This window comes from Cetorhinus maximus, chromosome 6 (assembly GCF_964194155.1).
Source record: "Cetorhinus maximus chromosome 6, sCetMax3.hap1.1, whole genome shotgun sequence".
Classification (NCBI taxonomy): domain Eukaryota; kingdom Metazoa; phylum Chordata; class Chondrichthyes; order Lamniformes; family Cetorhinidae; genus Cetorhinus; species Cetorhinus maximus.
This window is the reverse complement of record NC_135884.1, coordinates 77,285,034-77,310,163: the sequence shown is the minus strand read 5'-3', so window position 1 is coordinate 77,310,163 and position 25,130 is coordinate 77,285,034. Positions and strand designations below refer to the sequence as shown.

General features: G+C 46.4%; 1 protein-coding gene across 1 annotated transcript in view; it reads right to left on the bottom strand.

Moving 5' to 3' along the window:
• LOC144681842 (FYVE, RhoGEF and PH domain-containing protein 5-like) overlaps positions 1 to 2,418 on the bottom strand; it is a 236,174-nt gene extending 233,756 nt beyond the window's left edge. The window contains exon 1 of the mRNA XM_078543880.1: positions 930 to 2,418. Within this exon, the coding sequence (XP_078400006.1) occupies positions 930 to 2,410 (1,481 nt within the window). The 5' untranslated portion in view covers positions 2,411 to 2,418. The remainder of the gene's footprint in view (positions 1 to 929) is intronic.
• Positions 2,419 to 25,130: the final 22,712 nt, after the last annotated feature.

The window sequence follows — 25,130 nt, the reverse complement described above, 5'->3', positions numbered from 1 at the left end:
CCTCGAGCCTGCCCCGCCATTCAATACGATCATGGATGATCTCATTTTGGCCTCAGCTCCAATTTCCCACCCTCTCCCCATAACCTTTCAACCCATTACTAATTAAAAATCTATCTCCTCCTTAAATTTATTCAGCGTCCCAGCATCCACTGCACTCTGAGATAGTGAATTCCACAGATTCACGACCCTTTGAGAAAAGTAATTCCTCCTCATCTCGGATTTAAATCTACCACCCCTTAGCCTAAAACTATGGCCTCTTGTTCTGGAATGCCCCACAAGGGGAAACATCCGCTCCACATCTACTTTGTCTATCCCCTTTAGCATCTTATATACCTCAATTAGATCTCCTCTCATCCTTCTGAACTCTAGCGAGTATAGGCCTAAACTGCTCAATCTCTCCCCATAAGACAAGCCCCACATCTCTGGAATCAATCTAGTGAACCTCCTCTGATCTACCTCCAGTGTAACTACATCCTTCCTCAAGTAAGGGGACCAAAACTGTGCCCAGTATTCCAGGTGCGGTCTCACCAATACCTTGTACAGATACAACAACACTTCCCTATTTTTATGCTCTATTCCTTTAGCAATAAATGCCAAAATTCCATTTGCCTTCCTTATTCAGCTGTGTTCCATCCACCAACTCCTTCTGCCTCTGCTCCTTAATCATATTTTACCCCAGTCACAGATTGGGGTCACACACAATATACCAGCATGCTGTCCATTCATCAGTCAGTCGATCTAAACAACACCAAGAAAAGCTGTCATTTAATACAGGGAGGCAAAGTTCAGACTAGTACTTTTGTGTTGACTATTTGTCTGCATTACGCCTCAATCACATTACTATTGCACCCCAGTGACCCTCTAGGCCTGGATGGAATTAGTGGGGAACAATATTCTTAACGGTCTAATTATCAAAGGGAAGGCCTCACCTTTCGAGCTCCTGCTCTGTGTTCTGCCTACTCTCAAATGGAGCAAAGCTGCTCATATCCACGTAACCATCATTTTCAGAGGCTAAAGTGAAAGCTCTGCTGGGATCTTCAAAGAATTCGGTGACAGTACGTGAGCGACCATTCCTTTTGGATGGAATCTGTATATTTTCATAGTCTGAGCTGACAGCTGGGATGTTCTCATAATCAGACGTATCTGTGTTTGGAAAGGAAATGGATCTGGGTTTGGTTAAAGGAAGTGATGTGTAGGAGTGCCGAGACCTATCCTCAAAGGACTCAACCCTGGACACACTCCTGCTGAAGGGTTTCGGCACTCCTTTTCTCTTGCCATCCTTGTTGATGAGGAAGGTGGATGAAGAATCCAATATGCACATCTTTCCAGACCGTGCCTTTATCTGTGGAGAATTACCCAGACTTCTCCGGTCAAAGTCCAGGCCCCTGGCAGTGTCGGAGGGAGTCTTGCACACATTTACCTCAACTGCAATCTTATTCTCAATTTTCTTCTTGAGTGACAGTTTAATTGGTAAAAAACGCTTAAAGGATGACTTTTTCTTTGCATTTTGCTTTAAATATTTATCAGGGGATTCATTTTCTACCAAGAGTGCTGGTGAACTTTTGGTGATGGGCTTTTTGGTGATGCTGGCTAGTTGAAATGGAGGGGGTATGCTCATGACTGATGATGGAGTAGAAGCAGCTGAGGTTGGGAGAAGATTTGGCTTTAACAGACTATCTGATGATGCAACAACACAAGGTAGGGAGAGATTATCTTCCTTTCTCTTCATTCTGCTATCATCCAAAAGTGACGTTTCTGTTTCTCTGTACACAGAAATGGGCAGATCCCTGCCTTCGATAGAGTATGAACGTGGATTAAAAGTGTGGCGCCTGTGCTTTGCTGGACACACCCTCGTGTTTTCAGACAATTCACCTTCTATCTTCACTGGCTTGTGATCTTCCATGGCTGTTGTACCTGGGTTTTGCAGTGGATTCTCTGGGACAGCCTCTTCCGGGACAGCCTCAGGTACTGTTGTACTAAGAGACCTTGTTCTTGTATTACTCCAGTCTGAGTTTGCCATAACAGCTTGATCAGCTTCTACTTTACTAACCAGTTCACTCACTCGTCCCAAATCAGCACTTGCTAAGGACACACTTGGCAATCCAGCTGTTTTCTCTGTGTGTCGAGCACCTTGGCCCAGCAGCAGCCTGTACTCAGTTCCAGTTGGCAATCCCAGAGCACACTTAGAGACGGTGGGTCTGACCTCCACGGCAATATTGTCAGAACAGTTACCCGAATTAACTTCCCTTCCAGAAAACTCTTCTTGTTCTGCAGTTAGAGAGATGAGTGACAACTGCATCGGTTCATCATTTTGGCCAAATTCCTCCTTTGTTTTGCAGGAGCCAATGTTTAATGATGCTGAACTCACATCCTCTTCACCACATCCACAACTTCCTTTCAAAATCAACATCCTGGATGATCCTGTTAACTTAGTTCCTACAAACGCATCTCCCCCATCCGCCCCATCCTTGTCCACCCCAACCCCATCCCCATTTCCGTCTGCCCCGTCCCCATCCCCATCCACCATATCTCCGTCCCCGTCTCCGTCCGCCCCGTCCCCGTCCACCCCAACCCCATCCCCATTTCCGTCCGCCCCGTCCCCGTCCACCCCATCCCCGTCCCCGTTTCTGTCCGCCCCGTCCCCGCCTGCCACATCAGCCGCAACTCCATCCGCCCCGTTTCCGTCTGCCCCCTCCCCGTCCACCCCGTCTTCATCCACCACTTTGGCCGCATCTCCGTCCACCCCGTCTCCATCTGCCACATCAGCCCCGTCCTCGTCCGCCCCGCCTCCGTCTGCTGCATCAGCCGCGTCTCCGTCCACCCTGTCTCCATCTGCCTCATCGGCCCCGTCTCCGTCTGCCACATCAGCCCCGTCTCCGTCCACCCCATCTCCGTCTGCCACATCGGCTGCATCTCCGTCTACCCCATCTCTGTCTGCCCCCTCCCCGTCCATCCCATCTCTGTCTGCCATATCGGCCCCGTTTCCGTCCACCCCGTCTCCGTCTGCCACATCAGCCCCGTCTTCATCTACCCCGTCTCCGTCTGCCACATCGGCCCCGTCTCCGTCCACCCCGTCTCCGTCTGCCACATCAGCCCCGTCTTCATCTACCCCGTCTCCGTCTGCCATATCAGCCCCGTCTTCATCTACCCCGTCTCCGTCTGCCATATCGGCCCCGTCTTCATCTACCCCGTCTCCGTCTGCCATATCGGCCCCGTTTCCGTCCACCCCGTCTCCGTCTGCCACATCGGCCCCGTCTCCGTTCACCCCGTCTCCGTCTGCCACATCAGCCCCGTCTTCATCTACCCCGTCTCCGTCTGCCACATCAGCCCCGTCTTCATCTACCCCGTCTCCGTCTGCCATATCGGCCCCGTTTCCGTCCACCCTGTCTCCGTCTGCCACATCAGCCCCGTCTTCATCTACCCTGTCCCCGTCTGCCACATCAGCTACATCTCTGTCCACCCTGTCTCCGTCTGCACCCTCCCCATCCACCCAATCTCCGTCCACCCCCTCCCTGTCCACCCCGTCTCCATCCGCCACATCGGCCCCGTCTCCGTCCGCCCCATCTCCGTCCGCCACATCGGCCCCGTCTCCGTCCACCCCATCTCCGTCTACCACATCGGCCTCGTCTCCATCCGCCCCATCTCCATCTGCCACATCGCCCCCATCTCCGTCCGCCCCATCTCCGTCTGCCACATCGGCCCCGTCTCCGTCCACCCCATCTCCGTCCACCACATCGGCCCCGTCTCCATCTGCCCCATCTCCGTCTGCCACATCGGCCCCGTCTCCGTCCGCCCCATCTCCGTCCACCACATCGGCCCCGTCTCCATCCGCCCCGTCTCCGTCCACCACATCAGCCCCGTCTCTGTCCGCACTGACCGCCCCATCTCCGTTTGCCACATCGGCCCCGTCTCCATCCACCCCGTCTCCGTCCGCCCTGTCTCCGTCTGCCCTGTCTCCGTCTGCCCTGTCTCCGTCCGCCCTGTCTTTGATTGCCACATGGGCCACGTCTCCATCTACCTCATTGGCCCCATCTCCATCCGCCCCATCTCCGTCTGCCACATCGGCCCCGTCTCCGTCCGCCCCATCTCCGTCAGCCACATCAGCCGCGTCTCCATCCACCCAGTCTCCATCTGCCCCGTCACTGTCCACCCTGTCTGTCACATCGGCTGCGTCTCCGTCCGTCCCGTCCCCGTCCACCCCATCTGCCACATCGACCGTGTCTCCGTCCACCCCGTCTCTGTCCACCCCATCTACCACATCGGCTGCATCTCTGTCCACCCTGTCCCTGTCCCCGTCCACCCCATCGGCCGCGTCTCCATCCACCCCATCTCCGTCTGCCACATCGGCCGTGTCTCCGTCCACCCCATCTCCGTCCACCCCGTCTCCATCTGCCACATTGGCCGCGTCTCCGTCCACCCCGTCTCTGTCCATCCCGTGTAGCACAACGGCTGCATCTCTGTCCACCCTGTCCCTGTCCCCGTCCACCCCATCGGCCGCGTCTCCGTCCACCCCATCTCCGTCTGCCACATCGGCCGTGTCTCCGTCCACCCCATCTCCGTCCACCCCGTCTCCATCTGCCACATTGGCCGCGTCTCCATCCACCCCGTCTCTGTCCATCCCGTGTAGCACAACGGCTGCATCTCTGTCCACTCTGTCCCTGTCCCCGTCCACCCCATCGGCCGCGTCTCCGTCCACCCCATCTCCGTCTGCCACATCGGCCGTGTCTCCGTCCACCCAGTCTCTGTCCACCCCGTCCCCATCCACCACATCTGCCCCATCCACCCCGTCCACATCCGCCCCGTCTGCCACATCAGCCTCGTCTCCGTCCCTGTCCGTCGCGTCCCCGTCTGCTTCGGCCACATCCCCGTCCACCTCGGCCGCGCTCCCATCTGCCACATCCCCCTCCCTGTCTGTCCTGTCTGCCATGTCGCCATCTGACCCAGCCTCGTCTGACCCGACGCCATCTGTCACAAGCCCATCTGAGCCGGCACCATCTGCCGTACCGCCATCTGCTGTGTTGCCGTCTGCCCCAGCCCTATCTGACCTGATCCCGTCTGCCACGAGCCCGTCTGACCCGGCCCCATCCGACCTGGCCCCATCTGACTCGACCCCCTCCCCACCTGCCTCTACCCCTGGCTTGTCCACTTCATTCTCTGCACCATCTGCCTTTCCCCCGAGTCTGTCTGGCTCCTCTGCTGCAAAGCTCAATTTTTCTTTGTTGCCATTTCCATCATCAGCATTAGTATTCTGTGCTGCATGAAACTTTGATTGAGGTGTTCCTTGCAAGAAGCATTCATCTCCAGCAGCATTATCAAAACCAATACCATCATCCGCTCCCTTATCGTCTACCGCCACCATAACTGTTCGACTTTCAAAGAATTGTAATCCTGCAGCGCTGCACAAACCAGAAGGATCCATATTTGATAAGCTGCTGTCTACGTACTGCACAAAGACATTGCCCTCCTGTTGATTTACTCCTTGGTCATGACAATCAAACAGCAAAGTCCTCTTGCTGTGGTATTTTGCTGTCTTGCTTTCTCTCAGAGTGTTAGGCTCATCACCTTCCGCAGCTGAGACCAATTCTATTCCTGGATAACTTACACTGCTTTCAGATGCACCCATCGGATCAGAAATAGTGAGTTCATCAACACTCAGAACCAGCAATGGATCAGCTATGAGCAATTTCCCATTTGAGCAGCTGTTTAAGTTGTTCTTATGTCGAGTCAGTTTGACCTCAACCACTGGCTCCTTATTGGCCAAGTTTGGTTTGGGAGCAAGTGGTGGCTTCATGCCCTTAGGACCAGGAGCTGGATAAGGAACAGTGCCTGACCTCGGGATGTGAGTAGGAATTCCCTTTGGGGCAGCCACCGAGGACAGTCGATCTTGCAGCTTTGGCTTTGGTGCCAATGGCGGTTTCTTAATTTCTAGAAAAAGAAAAACTGAAATAAGCCATGAGAAAAATGCAGAATTCTTTGTAGTTACCAGCCTGCAGTGTGTGAAGACAGAGCTCCTGTACTGAACCTTGCTACAATAGGAACCAAGAATCAACTATCAATACCCTCTGGTACTTGTGTGGCACGAATGTTACTTAGCCACTTGTCAGCCCAAGCCTGGATATTGTCCAGGTCTTGTTGCATTTGGACATGGACTGCTTCAGTATCTGAGGAGTCGTGAATGGTGCTGAACATTGTGCAATTATCAACGAACTTCTGACCTTATGATGGAAGGAAGGTCATTGATGGAGCAGCAACACAGCTGGAAAAAGAGGAAGAAAATTTGGATAATAGACAACAGGAAAGGTGAAATTTCTGTATCCACCAGAGTGATTGTATGTGAAGCAGTAAGTGGTGATAGTGAGCGGCAATACTGATGTTGATGGGACAAGAGCTGGATGTCATGGCGTTATGATTTCTGGGTGAAACATGTACTAGAAGCAGGATGGCACAGGAGATTCCAGCCAAATATCAAACAAAGACATTTAAATTTCTGTGACTAATACAAGGAAAACATTGTTGTTTGAACTTGGACAGATAGTAATGTGGACAAAGTTCCCCTAATTCTGATGTTCTATCAAACATGACTGTGGACATTAAAGATGTTAAAACCATACTAATAAAACCATCTTGTCACAAGTAGACTCACGATACTGACATTTCAATGTGCTGTTATGACAGCATAAAACTGGCACTGAAGTGGGTTTTCATGGGTTAAACAGTGCTGAAGGGTGAAATCTCACATGAAACTTCTGTTCATGTTCATCCCAAGGGATGGATGAGTGAAGACAGGATGGAATTGTGGGTGAAGGAAGTGTGGTCAAAGTATCCAGGAGGCGCTCTGAAAAAACCAGCCCTATTAATGTGAGACCATTTCCAGGCGTACAGAACTGAGCCCATGTTTACAATAATCAGCTACTCTCTCTCACACACACACTGTAAACAGCTTCTCTCTCACACTATAATCAGCTTCAGTCTCACACACGCACAATAATGAGCTTCTCTCTCACACAAATGCTCACTGTAATCAGCATCTCTCTCACAGATACACTGTAATGAGCTTCTCTCTCACACATACACTGTAATCAGCTTCTCTTTCACACGTGCACACTGTAATCAGCTTCTCTCCCACACAACCTGTAATCAGCTTCTCCCTCACAGACACAAAGACTCCAATCAGCTTCTCTCTCAAATACACACTGCAATCACCTTCACTCTCTCACACACACACACATTGCAACCAGCGTCTCTCTCACACACACACTGTAATCAGCTTCACTCTCGCACACACCGTAATCAGCATCTCCCTCTGGCACACACACTGTCATCAGCTTCTCCCTCCCACACACTCTGTAATGAGCATCTCTCTCACACACACACAGAAATCAGCTTCTCTCTCACATACACACTGTAATCAGCTTCTCTCTCTCACACACACTGTAATCAGCTTCTCTCTCACACACACTGTAATCAACTTCTCTCTCACACACACACTGTAATCAGCTTCTCTCTCACACACACACTGTAATCAGCTTCTCTCTCACACACACACTGTAATCAGCTTCTCTCACATACACACACTGTAATCAGCTTATCTCACACACAGACTGTAATCAGCTTCTCTCTCACACACACTCTGTAATGAGCATCTCTCTCACAGACACACAGAAATCAGCTTCTCTCTCACACACACACTGAAATCAGCTTCTCTCACACATGCACTGTTATCAGTTTCTCTCTCACACACACAAACACTCCTATCAGCCTCTTTCTCACACACACTCTATAATCAGCCGCTCTCTCAAACACACTGTAATCAGTTTCGCTCTCTCACACACACATTGAAATCAGCTTCTCTCACACATGCACTGTAATCAGCTTCACTCTCCCACGCACACACTGTAATCAGCTTCTCTCCCACACACTGTAATCAGCATCTCTCACACACAGACTGTAATCAGCTTCTATCACACTCTATAATCAGCTTCTGCCTCAGACACCCAAAATAATGAGCTTCTCTTTCATACGTACACTGTAATCAGCTTGTCTCTCACAAAAACAGTGTAATCAGTATAATCAGACACACACACGGTTATCAGTTTCTCTCACACACACTAATCAGCATCTATCACACACAAACACTGTAATCAGCTTCTCGCTTGGACACAGAAACACACTGTAATCAGCATCTCTCTCACATGTTTACAATAATCAGCTACTCACTCTCACACACACTGTAATCACCATCTCTCTCACACACACTGTAATCACCATCTCTCTCACACACACTGTAATCAGCTTCTCTCCCACATACACTGTAATCAGCATCTCTCTCGCTCATACACTGCAATAAGTTTCTCTCTCACACATACACACTGTAATCAGCTTCTCTCTCACACACACACGCACTGCAATCAGTTTCACTCACGCGCACACTTTAATCTGCTTCTCTCTCACAAACACACTGTAATCAGCTTCTCTCTCACCAACACACTGTAATCAGCTTCTCGCTCACACACACCCTGTAAACAGCTTCTCTCTCACACAGAGAAACACTCCAATCACCTTCTCTCTCGCACACACAAACAATCCAATCAGCTTCACTCTCATGCACACTGTAATCAGCATCTCTCTCTGACACACACTGTCATCAGCTTCTCTCACACACACACAAACACTCCAATCAGTTTCTCTCTCACACACACGCTGTAATCAGCTTCTCTCTCACAAACACTGTACACAGCATCTCTCTCTGACACACACCGTAATCAGCATCTCTCTCACATGTTTACAATAATCGGCTACTATCTCTCACACACACATTGTAATCAGCTTCACTCGCACACATACACTGTAATCAGCTTCTCTCCCACACAAATATACACTGTAATCAGCATCTCTCTCACTCATACACTGCAATCAGCTTCTCTCTCGCACACACAAACACTCCAATCAGATTCTCTCTCACACACACTCTGTAATGAGCATCTCTCTCACAGACACACAGAAATCAGCTTCTCTCTCACATACACACTGTAATCAGCTTCTCTCTCTCACACACACACTGAAATCAGCTTCTCTCTCACATGCACTGCAATCAGCTTCTCTCTCACACACACAAACACTCCAATCAGCTTCTCTCTCACACACACTCTGTAATCAGCCGCTCTCTCACACACACTGAAATCAGTTTCTCTCTCACACACACACTGTAATCAGTGTCTCTCTCACACACACACTGTAATCAGCATCTCTCTCTGACACACAGTGTAATCATCGACTCCCTCACACACAGACTGTTATCAGCTTTTCTCTCACAAAAACAGTGTAATCAGCATCTCTTACACACACAGTTATCAGTTTCTGTCATGCACACACACACTGTAATTAGCTTCTCTCTCGCACACAAAAACAAACTGTAATCAGCATCTCTCTCACATGTTTACAATAATTAGCTACTCACTCTCACAGACACTGTAATCACTATCTCTAATACACACACACATGGTAAATCAGCTTCACTCTCACACACATTGCAAAAAGCTTCTCTCCCACACACACACTGTAATCAGCTTCTCACACACACACACTGTAATCAGCTTCACTCTCATGCACACGGTAATCAGCTTCACTCTCATGCACACTGTAATCAGCATCTCTCTCTGACACACACTGTCATCAGCTTCTCCCTCACACACACACTGTCATCAGCTTCTCCCTCACACACACACAGTAATCAGCTACTCTCACACACACACAAACACTCCAATCAGTTTCTCTCTCACACACACACTGTAATCAGCTTCTCTCTCACATGTTTACAATAATCAGCTACTATCCCTCACACACACTGTAATCACTATCTCTTACACACACATTGTAATCAGCTTCACTCTCACACACACACATTGTAAAATAGCTTCTCTCCCACACACACACAGTAATCAGCTTCTCTCATACACAGACTGTAATCAGCTTCAATCTCACTCTATAATCAGCTTCTCTCTCACACATACACTGTAATCAGCTTCTCTCCCACACATACACTGTAATCAGCTTCTCTCACACATACACTGTAATCAGCTTCTCTCTCACACACACAATCAGCTTCTCTGTCACGCAAACAAACACTCCAATCAGCTTCTCTCGCACACACACTCTGTAATCAGCATCTCTCACACACACTGAAATCAGTTTCTCTATCACACACACACTGTAATCAGTGTCTCTCTCACAAACACTGTACACAGCATCTCTCCCTGACACACACGGTAATCAGCATCTCTCTCACATGTTTACAATAATCAGCTACTATCTCTCACACACACTGTAATCAGCATCTCTCTCACACACACTGTAATCAGCTTCACTCACACACACACAGTAAAATAGCTTCTCTCCCACACACACTGTAATCAACTTCTCTCTCACACACACACTGTAATTAGCTTCTCTCTCATAAACACTGTACACAGCATCTCTCTCACATGTTTACAATAATCAGCTACTATCTCTCACACACACTGTAATCAGCTTCTCTCTCACACACACACTGTAATCAGCATCTCTCTCACAAACATTGTACACAGCATCTCTCTCTGACACACACGGTAATCAGCATCTCTCTCTGACACACACTGTAATCAGCTTCTCCCTCACACACACACTGTAATTAGCTTCTCTCTCACACACACTGTAATCAGCATCTCTCTCTGGCGCACACAGTGTAATCATCGTCTCCCTCACACACAGACTGTAATCAGCTCCTCTCTCTCAAAAATCAGCATCTCTTACACACACACACACACACACAGTTATCAGTTTCTCTCACGCACACACTGTAATCAGCTTCTCTCTCACACATACACACTGTAATCAGTTTCTCTCTCGCACACACAAACACTCCAATCAGCTTCTCTCTCACACACACATTGTAATCAGCTTCACTCTCACACACACAGACTGTAAAATAGTTTCTCTCCCACACACACACAGTAATCAGCTTGTCTCACACATACACTGTAATCAGTTTCTCTCTCACACATACACTGTAATCAGCTTCTCTCTCACACGCACAAACACTCCAATCAGCTTCTCTCTCACACACACTCTGTAATCAGCATCTCTCTCACACACACTGAAATCAGTTTCTCTCTCACACACACACTGTAATCAGTGTCTCTCTCACACACACACTGTAATCAGCTTCTCTCTCACATGTTTACAATAATCAGCTACTATCTCTCACACACACTGTAATCACAATCTCTCACACACACATTGTAATCAGCTTCACTCTCGCACACACACACACTGTAAAATAGCTTCTCTCCTACACACACACAGTAATCAGCTTCTCTCACACACAGACTGTAATCAGCTTCTCTCTCACATGCACTGTAATCAGCTTCTCTCTCACACACACAAACACTCCAATCAGCTTCTCTCTCACACATACTCTGTAATCAGCCGCTCTCTGACACACACTGAAATCAGTTTTTCTCTCTCACACACATCGTAATCAGCTTCTCTCTCACAACCACACTGTAATCAGCTTCTCTCTCACAAACATTGTACACAGCATCTCTCTCTGACGCACACTGTAATCAGCTTCTCCCTCACACACACACTGTAATCAGCAGCCCTCTCTGACACACACAGTGTAATCATCGACTCCCTCACACACAGACTGTTATCAGCTTTTCTCTCACAAAAACAGTGCAATCGGCATCTCTTGCACACACAGTTATCAGTTTCTCTCACACACACACACTGTAATCCGCTTCACTCTCGCACACAAAAACAAACTGTAATCAGCATTTCTCTCACGTGTTTACAATAATCAGCTACTCTCTCTCACAGAGACTGTAATCACTATATCTAATACACACACACACGGTAATCAGCTTGACTCTCACACACATTGCAAACAGCTTCTCTCCCACACACACACTGTAATCAGCTTCTCTCACATACACACTGTAATCAGCTTCACTCTCATGCACACTGTAATCAGCTTCACTCTCATGCACACGGTAATCAGCATCTCTCTCTGACACACACTGTCATCAGCTTCTCCCTCACACACACAGTAATCAGCTTCTCTCCCACACACACACTGTCATCAGCTTCTCCCTCACACACACTGTAATCAGCTTCTCTCTCACACACACACTGTGATCAGCTTCTCCCTCACATACACACTGTAATCAGTGTCTCTCTCACAAACACGCTGTAATCAGCTTCTCTCTCACAAACACTGTACACAGCATCTCTCTCTGACACACACGGTAATCAGCATCTCTCTGACGCACACTGTAATTAGCTTCTCCCTCACACACACGCTGTAATTAACTTCTCTCTCACACACACACTGTAATCAGCATCTCTCTCTGGCACACACAGTGTAATCATTGTCTCCCTCACACACAGACTGTAATCAGCTTCTCTCTCACTCTATAATCAGCTTCTCTCTCACACATACACTGTAATCAGCTTCTCTCACACACACACTGTAATCAGCTTCTCTCTCACATGTTTACAATAATCAGCTACTATCTCTCACACACACTGTAATCACTATCTCTTACACACACATTGTAATCATCTTCACTCTCACACACACACACACATTGTAAAATAGCTTCTCTCGCACACACACAGTAATCAGCTTCTCTCACACACAGACTGTAATCAGCTTCTATCTCACTCTATAATCAGCTTCTCTCTCACACATACACTGTAATCAGCTTCTCTCTCACTCAAACAAACACTCCAATCAGCTTCTCTCGCACACACACTCTGTAATCAGCATCTCTCTCACACACACTGAAATCAGTTTCTCTCTCACACACACTGTAATCAGTGTCTCTCTCACAAACACGCTGTAATCAGCTTCTCTCTCACAAACACTGTACACAGCATCTCTCTCTGACACACACGGTAATCAGCATCTCTCTCACACACACACACAGTAAAATAGCTTCTCTCCCACACACACACAGCAATCAGCTTCTCACACACAGACTGTAATCAGCTTCTCTCTCACTCTATAATCAGATTTCTCTCTCACACATACACTGTAATCAGCTTCTCTCTCACAAACACTGTACACAGCATCTCTCTCTGACGCACACTTTAATCAGCTTCTCCCTCACACACACACACTGTAATTAGCTTCTCTCTCACACACACACTGTAATCAGCATCTTTCTCTGGCACACACAGTGTAATCATCATCTCCCTCACACACAGACTGTAATCAGCTTCTATCTCACAAAAATCAGCATCTCTTACACAAACACACTGTTATCAGTTTCTCTCTCACACAGGAAAATCTCCAATCAGCTTCTCCCTCGCATACACTCTGTAATGAGCATCTCTCTCACGCACAGACTGTAATCAGCATCTCTCTCACATGTTTACAATAATCAGCTACTCAATCTCACAGACAGTGTAATCACTATCTCTCACACACACACTGTAATCAGCTTCACTCTCACACACACACACTGTAATCATCTTATCTCAGACACACACAAACTGTAAAGCTTCTCTATCACACAAAATACACTGCAATCAGTTTCTCTCTCACACACACAAACACTCCAATCAGATTCTCCCTTGCATATACAAACACTCCAATCAGCTTCTCTCTCATACACACTTTGTAATCAGCATCTCTCTCACAAACACTGTAATCAACATCTCTCTCACACACACTGTAATCAGCATCTCTCGCACATATTTACAATAATCGGCTGCTCCCTCTCACATACACTGTAATCAGCTTCACACTCACACACTGTAATCAGCTTCTCTCCCACACACACACACTGTAATCAGCTTCTCTCCCATACACTGTGATCAACTTCTCTCACACGCACACTGCAATCAGTTTCTCTCACACGCACTAATCAGCATCTTTCACACACAAACACTGTAATCAGCTTCTCTCTCGGACACAGAAACACACTGTAATCAGCATCTCTCTCACATGTTTACAATAATCAGCTTCTCCCTCTCACACACACTGTAATCACCCTCTCTCTCACACACACTGTAATCAGCTTCTCCCTCTCACACACACTGTAATCATTTTCTCTCACACACACTCTGTAATCAGCTTCACTCTCACACACACACTGTAATCAGCTTCTCTCCCACACACTGAAATCAGTTTCTCTCTCACTCTATAATCAGGTTCTGTCTCACACACGCACAATAATGAGCTTATCTATCACACACACACTGTAATCAGCATCTCTCTCACAGATACACTGTAAGCAGTTTCTCTCTCACACATACACACTGTAATCAGCTTCTCTCTCGCACACACAAACACTCCAATCAGCTTCTCTCTCACAAACACGCTGTAATCAGCTTCTCTCTCACAAACACTGTACACAGCATCTCTCTCTGACACACACGGTAATCAGCATCTCTCTCTGATGCACACTGTAACCAGCTTCTCCCTCACACACACACTGTCATCAGCTTCTCCCTCACACATGCACTGTAATCAGCTTCTCTGTCACACACACACAAACACTCCAATCAGCATCTCTCTCACACAGGCTGTAATCAGCTTCTCTCTCACTGTATAATCAGCTTCTCTCTCACACACAAACTGTAATCAGTGTCTCTCTCACAAACACTGTACACAGCATCTCTCTCTGACACACACGGTAATAGGCATCTCTCTCACATGTTTACAATAATCAGCTACTATCTCTCACACACTGTAATCAGCTTCACTCTCACACACACACAGTAAAATAGCTTCTCTCCCACACACACACAGCAATCAGCTTCTCACACAGACTGTAATCAGCTTCTCTCTCACTCTATAATCAGATTTCTCTCTCACACATACACTGTAATCAGCTTCTCTCTCACACACACACTGTAATCAGCATCTCTCACACACACACACTGTAATCAGATTCTCTCTCACACACACTCTGTAATGAGCATCTCTCTCACAGACACACTGAAATCAGATTCTCTCTCACGCACTCTGTAATCAGCTTCTCTACCACACACACACTGTAATCATCTGCTCTCTCACTCTGTAATCAGTTTCTGTCTCACACACGCACATTAATGAGCCTCTCTCTCACACACACACACTGTAATCAGCTTCTCTATCAAACACACTCTGTAATCAGCATCTCTCTCACACACACACACTATAATCAGCTTCACGCTCACACATACACACTGCAATCATCTTCTCTCCCACACACACACATGGTAAAGCTTCTCTCTCACACAAAATACACTGTAATCAGCATCTCTCTCACTCATACATTGCAATCAGTTTCTCTCTCACACACACAAACACTCCAATCAGCTTCTCTCTTACACACACACTGTAATCAGCTTTTCTCTCAAACAGGAAAAACTCCAATCAGCTTCTCCCTCGCATACACTCTGTAATGAGCATCTCTCTCACACACACACTGTAATGAGCATCTCTCTCACACACACACTGTAATCAGCATCTCTCACACACACACTTTAATCAGTTTCTCTCTCACACACACACTGTAATCAGCTTCTCCCTCACACACACAAACACTCCAATCAGCTTCTCTCTCACACTCACCCAGTAATCAGCTTTTCTCTCACACAGGGAAAAACTCCAATCAGCTTCTCCCTTGCACACACAAACACTGTAATCAGATTCTCTCTCACACACACACTGTAATCAGCTTCTCTCCCCCACACTCACTGTAATCAGCTTCGCTCTCACACACACACTGTAATCAGCTTCGCTCTCACACACACAAACACACCAATCAGCTTCTCTCTCACACACACACTGCAATCAGCTTCTCTCTCACACACACACAGTAATAAGCTTCTCTCTCTCACACACACTGTAATCAGCAGCTCTCACACACACTGAAATCAGCTTCTTTCTCAAACACGAAAACATACTGCAATCAGCATCTCTCTCACATGTTTACAATAATCAGCTGCTCCCTCTCACACACCCTGTAATCATTTTCTCTCACACACACTCTGTAATCAGCTTCACTCTCACACACACACTCTGTAATCAGCTTCTCTCTCTCACACACTGAAATCAGTTTCTCTCTCACTCTATAATCAGCTTCTCTCCCACACATACACTGTAATCAATTTCTCTCCCACACATACACTGTAATCAGCATCTCTCTCACAGATACACTGTAATCAGCTTCTCTCCCACACATACACTGTAATCAGCATCTCTCTCACAGATACACTTTAATCAGCTTCTCTCACAAACACACTGTAATCAGCTTCTCTCACAAACACGCTGTAATCAGCTTCTCTCTCACACATACACAATGTAATCAGCTTCTCTCTCGCACACACAAACACTCCAATCAGCTTCTCTCTCACACACACACTGTAATCAGCTTCTCTCACAAACACACACACTGTAATCAGCTTCACTGCCACACACACTGTGATCAACTTCTCTCACACGCACACTGCAATCAATTTCTCTCACACGCACTAATCAGCATCTCTCACACACAAACACTGTAATCAGCTTCTCTCTCACACACAAACTCTGTAATCAGCTTCTCTCTCGCACACACAAACACTCCAATCAGCTTCTCTCTCACAAACACGCTGTAATCAGCTTCTCTCTCACAAACACTGTAATCAGCATCTCTCTCTGACACACACGGTAATCAGCATTTCTCTCTGATGCACACTGTAATCAGCTTCTCTCTCACAAACACTGTAATCAGCATCTCTCTCTGACACACACGGTAATCAGCATCTCTCTCTGATGCACACTGTAACCAGCTTCTCCCTCACACACACACACTGTCATCAGCTTCTCCCTCACACATGCACTGTAATCAGCTTCTCTGTCACACACACACAAACACTCCAATCAGCATCTCTCTCACACAGGCTGTAATCAGCTTCTCTCTCACTGTATAATCAGCTTCTCTCTCACATACAAACTGTAATCAGTGTCTCTCTCACAAACACTGTACACAGCATCTCTCTCTGACACACACGGTAATAGGCATCTCTCTCACATGTTTACAATAATCAGCTACTATCTCTCACACACACTGTAATCAGCTTCACTCTCACACACACACACAGTAAAATAGCTTCTCTCCCACACACACACAGCAATCAGCTTCTCACACACAGACTGTAATCAGCTTCTCTCTCACTCACGCACTGTAATCAGCTTCTCTCTCACACAGACAAACAATCCAATCAGCTTCTCTCTCACACACACTCTGTAATGAGCATCTCTCTCACGGACATACTGAAATCAGCTTCTCTCTCACACACACACACTGTCATCAGCTTCTCTGTCACACACACAAACACTCCATTCAGCTTCTCTCTCACACACACTGTGTAATGAGCATCTCCCTCACACACACATTGTAATCAGCTTCATTCTCATGCACCCTGTAATCAGCATCTCTCTCTCACACACACACTGTCATCAGCTTCTCCCTCACACAGACTGTAATCAGCTTCTCTCTCACACACACTGTAATCAGCTTCTCTCTCACACACACACTGTAATCAGCTTCTCCCTCACACACACTGTAATCAGCTTCTCTCTCACACACACACTGTAATCAGCATCTCTCTCTGACTCACACAGTGTAATCATTGTCTCCCTCACACACAGGATGTAATCAGCTTCTCTCTCACAAAAACACTGTAATCAGGATCTCTTACACTGTTCTCAGTTTCTCTCACACACACTAATCAGCATCTCTCACACACACACACTGTAATCAGCATCTCTCTCACATGTTTACAATTACCAGCTACTCTCTCTCACACACACTGTAATCACTATATCTCACACACAAACTGTAATCAGCTTCTCTCACACACAGACTGTAATCAGCTTCTGTCTCAGACATGCACAATAATGAGCTTTTCTCTCACACATACACTGCAATCAATTTCTCTCTCACACACACAAACACTCTAATCATCTTCTCTCTCACACAGACACTGTCATCAGCTTCTCTGACACACACGCTGATATCAGCTTATCTCTCACACACAAAAACACTCTGTAATGAGCATCTCTCTCACAGACACACTGAAATCAGCTTCTCTCTCACACACACTGTAATCAGCTTCTCTACCACACACACACTGTAATCATCTGCTCTGTCACTCTGTAATCAGGTTCTGTCTCACACACGCACATTAATGAGCGTCTCTCTCACACACACACTGTAATCAGCTTCTCTATCAAACACACTCTGTAATCAGCTTCTCTATCAAACACACTCTATAATCAGCATCTCTCTCGCACACACTGAAATCACTTTCTCCCTCACACACACACTGTAATCAGTGTCTCTCTCACAAACACACTGTAATCAGCATCTCTCTCACATATTTACAATAATCAGCTGCTCCCTCTCACATACACTGTAATCAGCTTCACACTCACACACTGTAATCAGCTTCTCTCCCACACACACTGCAATCAGTTTCTCTCACACGCACTAATCAGCATCTCTCACACACAAACACTGTAATCAGCTTCTTTCTCAAACACGAAAACACACTGCAATCAGCATCTCTCTCACATGTTTACAATAATCAGCTTCTCCCTCTCACACACACTGTAATCACCCTCTCTCTCTCACACACACACACTCCAATCAGCTTCACTCTCACACACACTGTAATCAGCTTCTCCCTCTCACACACACTGTAATCATTTTCTCTCACACACACTCTGTAATCAGCTTCACTCTCACACACACACTGTAATCAGCTTCTCTCCCACACACTGAAATCAGTTTCTCTCTCACTCTATAATCAGGTTCTGTCTCACACACGCACAATAATGAGCTTATCTATCACACACACACTGTACACAGCATCTCTCTCTGACGCACACTGTAATCAGCTTCTCCCTCACACACAGACTGTAATTAGCTTCTCTCCCACACACAGACTGTAATTAGCTTCTCTCTCACACACAGACTGTAATCAGCTTCTCTCTCACACACAGACTGTAATCAGCTTCTCTCTCACACACACTGTAATCAGCTTCTCTCTCACACACAAAAACAAACCGTAATCAGCATCTCTCTCACATGTTTACAATAATCAGCTGCTCTCTCTCACAGACACTGTAATCACTATCTCTCTCACACACACACACACACACACACTATAATCAGCTTCACGCTCACACATACACACTGCAATCAGCTTCTCTCTCACACAAAATACACTGTAATCAGCATCTCTCTCACTCATACATTGCAATCAGTTTCTCTCTCACACACACAAACACTCCAATCGGCTTCTCTCCCACACACACACTGTAATCATCTGCTCTGTCATTCTGTAATCAGTTTCTGTCTCACACACGCACATTAATGAGCGTCTCTCTCTCACACACATACACTGCAATCAGCTTCTCTCTCACACCCACAAACACTCCAATCAGCTTCTCTCTTGCAGACACAAACACTCCAATCAGCTTCTCTCTCACAAACACACTATAATGAGCTTCTCTCTCACGAACACTATACACAGCTTCTCTCACTGACACACACTGTAATCAGCATCTCCCTCCCACAAACACTCCAATCAGCTTCTCTCTCACACACACACTGCAATCAGTTTCTCATTCACACACACAATGTAATTAGCTTCTCCCTCACAAAACTGCATTCACCATCTCTCTCACACACACTGTATTCAGATTCTCTCTCACACACTCACAGTAATCAGCTTCTCACTCATTCTATAATCAGCTTCTGCCTAACACGCGCACAATAATCAGCTTGTCTCTCATTCCCGCACTGTAATCAGCTTCTCTCTCACGCACAGAAACACTCCAATCAGGTTCTCTCTCACACAGACGCTCTGTAATCAGCATCTCCGTCATACTCAAAAACACACTGTAATCATCTCTCTCTCTCACACACACTCTAATCAGCTTATCTCTCACACACACACTGTAATCAGCTTCTCTCCCACACACACACTGTAATCAGCTTCTCTCCCATACACTGTGATCAACTTCTCTCACACACACACTGCAATCAGTTTCTCTCACACACACTAATCAGCATCTCTCACACACAAACACTGTAATCAGCTTCTCTCTCGGACACAGAAACAGACTGTAATCAGCATCTCTCTCACATGTTTACATTAATCAGCGACTCCCTCTCACACACACTGTAATCACCATTCCTCACACACACACTGTAATCATCATCTCTCTCACACACACTGTAATCACCATTCCTCACACACACACTGTAATCACCATCTCTCTCACACACACTGTAATCACCATCTCTCCCACACACTCTGTAATCAGTTTCTCTCGCACACACACACTGTAATCAGCTTCTCTCTCACACACACGAACACTCCAATCAGCTTCTCTCTCACAGCCACACTGTAATCAGCTTCTCTCTGACAAACACTGTACACAGCATCTCTCTCTGACGCACACTGTAATCAGCTTCTCCCTCACACACACATTGTAATCAGCTTCACTCTCATGCACACTGTAATCAGCATCTCTCTCTGACACACACACTGTCATCAGCTTCTCCCTCACACACACTGTAATCAGCTTCTCTCTCACACACACATGGTAATCATCATCTCTCTCTGACTCACACAGTGTAATCATTGTCTCCCTCACACACAGGATGTAATCAGCTTCTGTCTCACAAAAACAGTATAATCAGGATCTCTTACACTGTTCTCAGTTTCTCTCACACACACTAATCAGCATCTCTCACACACACACACTGTAATCAGCATCTCTCTCACATGTTTACAATTACCAGCTACTCTCTCTCACACACACTGTAATCACTATCTCTCACACATACACTGTAATCAGCTTCTCTCATACACAGATTGTAATCAGCTTCTGTCTCAGACACGCACAATAATGAGCTTTTCTCTCACACATACACTGCAATCAGTTTCTCTCTCACACACACAAACACACCAATCATATTCTCTCTCACACAGACACTATAATCAGCTTCTCTCTGACACACACGCTGAATTCAGCTTATCTCTCACACACAAAAACACTCTGTAATGAGCATCTCTCTCACAGACACACTGAAATCAGCTTCTCTCTCACACACTGTAATCAGCTTCTCTCTCACACACAGAAACACTACAATCAGCTTCTCTATCACACACGCACACTGTAATCAGCTCCTGTCTCACACGCACACTGTACCCAGCTCCTCTATCACTCACACACTGTAACCAGCATCTCTCTCACTCACACACTCACAGTAATCAGCTTATGTCTCACACACACACTGTAATTAGCTTCCCTCTCACACACACTGTTATCAGCTTCTCTCTCAGAAAAACACTGTAACCAACTCCTCTCTCACTCACGCACTGTTACCAGCTTCTCTCTCACTCACACACAGTAATCAGCCTCTCTCTCTCACACACACACTGTAATCAGCTTCTCTCTCACACATACACACTGTAATCAGCTTATCTCTCACACACACACTGTAATCAGCTTCTATCTCACTTAAACACTGTAATCAGCATTGCTCTCACACAAACACTGTAATCAGCTTCTCCCTCACACACACACACTGTAAACAGCTTCACTCTCACACACACGGTAATCAGCATCTCTCTCTGACACACTGTAATCAGCTACTCCCTCACACACAATGTAATCAGCATCTCTCTTTGACACACACAGTAATCAGCTTCTCCCTCACACAAACACTTCACACAGCAGCTCTCTGAAACACACTGCAATCAGCATCTCTCTCTCACACACACTGTAATCAGCATCTCTCTCACACACACACTGTAATCAGCATCTCTCTCACACACACACTGCAATCAGCATCTCTCTCTGACACACACAGTAATCAGCTTCTCTCTCATACACACACTTCACACAGCATCTCTCTCTGACACACACTGCAATCAGCATCTCTCTCTGACACACACTGCAATCAGCATCTCTCTCTGACACACACTGTAATCAGCTTCTCTCTCTGACACACACTGTAATCAGCTTCTCTCTCATACACACACTTCACACAGCATCTCTCTCTCACACACACTGCAATCAGCATCTCTCTGTGACACACACAGTAATCAGCTTCTCTCTCATACACACACTGCAATCAGCATCGCTCTCTGACACACACTGCAATCAGCATTTCTCTCTGACACACACTGTAATCAGCATCTCTCTCTGACACACACTGCAATCAGCATCTCTCTCTGACACACACTGTAATCAGCATCTCTCTCTGACACACACTGTAATCAGCATCTCTCTCTGACACACACAGTAATCAGCTTCTCTCTCATACACACACTTCACACAGCATCTCTCTCTGACACACACTGCAATCAGCATCTCTCTCTGACACACACTGTAATCAGCATCTCTCTCACACACACACTGTAATCAGCATCTCTCTCTGACACACACTGTAATCAGCATCTCTCTCTGACACACACAGTAATCAGCTTCTCTCTCATACACACACTTCACACAGCATCTCTCTCTGACACACACTGCAATCAGCATCTCTCTCTGACACACACTGTAATCAGCATCTCTCTCGCACACACACTGCAATCAGCATCTCTCTCTGACACACACTGTAATCAGCATCTCTCTCACACACACACTGAAATCAGCATCTCTCTCTGACACACACTGTAATCAACATCTCTCTCTCACACACACTGCAATCAGCATCTCTCTCTGACACACACACTGTAATCAGCATCTCACTCTGACACACACTTCACACAGCATCTCTCTCTGACACACACACTGTAATCAGCATCTCTCTCTGACACACACACTGTAATCAGCATCTCACTCTGACACACACTTCACACAGCATCTCTCTCTGACACACACACTGTAATCAGCATCTCTCTCTGACACACACACTGTAATCAGCATCTCTCTCTGACACACACACTGTAATCAGCATCTCTCTCTGACACACACACTGTAATCAGCATCTCTCTCTGACACACACACTGTAATCAGCATCTCTCTCTGACACACACTGTAATCAGCTTCTCTCTCATACACATACTGTAATAAGCTACTCTCTCACAAAAACAGTGTAATCAGCATCTCTTTCACACACACTGCAATCATTTTCTATCGCACACACACACTCACACTCCAATCAGCTTGTCTCTCACACACATGCACTGTAATCAGCTTCTCGCTCCGAAAAACACTTGTAACCAGCTTCACTCTCACTCACACAGTGTAATCAACTTCGCTCTCAGGAAAACACTGTAATCAGCTTTTCTCTCACACATACACTGTAATCAGCTTCGCTCTCACTCACGCACTGTAATCATCTTCTCTCTCTCTCACACACACTGTAAGCATCTCTCTCTCTCACACACACTGTAATCAGCTTCTCTATCTCACACACACACTGTAATCAGCTTCTTTCTCTCTCTCACACACACTGTAATCAGCTTATCTATCACACACACACAGTAATCAGCTTCTCTCTCTGACACACACTGCAATCAGCATCTCTCTCTGACACGCACAGTAATCAGCATCTCTCTCACACACACACTGCAATCAGCATCTCTCTCTGACACACACAGTAATCAGCTTCTCTCTCATGCACACACTTCACACAGCATCTCTCTCTGACACACACTGCAATCAGCATCCCTCTCTGACACACACTGAAATCAGCATCTCTCTCTGACGCACACTGTAATCAGCTTCTCTCTCATACACACACTTCACACAGCATCTCTCTCTCACACACACTGCAATCAGCATCTCTCTCTGACACACACAGTAATCAGCTTCTCTCTCCGACACACACTGAAATCAGCATCTCTCTCTGACACACACTGTAATCAGCTTCTCTCTCACACAAACACTTCACACAGCATCTCTCTCTGACACACACTGCAATCAGCATCTCTCTCTGACACACACACTGCAATCAGCATCTCTCTCTGACACACACTGAGATCAGCATCTCTCTCTGACACACACTGCAATCAGCATCTCTCTCTGACACACACAGTAATCAGCTTCTCTCTCATACACACACTGCAATCAGCATCCCTCTTTGACACACACTGCAATCAGCATCTCTCTTTGACACACACTGTAATCAGCTTCTCCCTCATACACACACTTCACACAGCATCTCTCTCTGACACACACTGCAATCAGCTTCTCTCTCATACACACACTGTAATCAGCATCTCTCTCTGACGCACACAGTAATCAGCTTCTCTCTCATACACACACTGTAATCAGCATCTCTCTCTGACGCACACTGCAATCAGCATCTCTCTCTGACACACACTGCAATCAGCTTCTCTCTCATACACACACTGTAATCAGCATCTCTCTCTGACACACACTGTAATCAGCTTCTCTCTCATACACACACTGTAATAAGCTACTCTCTCACAAAAACAGTGTAATCAGCATCTCTTTCACACACACTGCAATCATTTTCTCTCGCACACACACATTCACACTCCAATCAGCTTCTCTCTCACACACATGCACTGTAATCAGCTTCTCGCTCCGAAAAACACTTGTAACCAGCTTCACTCTCACTCACACAGTGTAATCAACTTCTCTCTCAGGAAAACACTGTAATCAGCTTTTCTCTCACACATACACTGTAATCAGCTTCGCTCTCACTCACGCACTGTAATCATCTTCTCTCTCTCTCACACACACTGTAAGCATCTCTCTCTCTCACACACACTGTAATCAGCTTCTCTATCTCACACACACACTGTAATCAGCTTCTTTCTCTCTCTCACACACACTGTAATCAGCTTATCTATCACACACACACAGTAATCAGCTTCTCTCTCTGACACACACTGCAATCAGCATCTCTCTCTGACACGCACAGTAATCAGCATCTCTCTCACACACACACTGTAATCAGCTTCTCTCTCAAACACACACTGTAATCAGCTTCTCTCTCGCACAAACTGTAATCAGCTTCTCTTTCACACACACTGTAATCAGCATCTCTCTCACACACACACTGTAATCAGCTTCTCTGTCTCACACACACACACTGTAATCAGCATCTCTC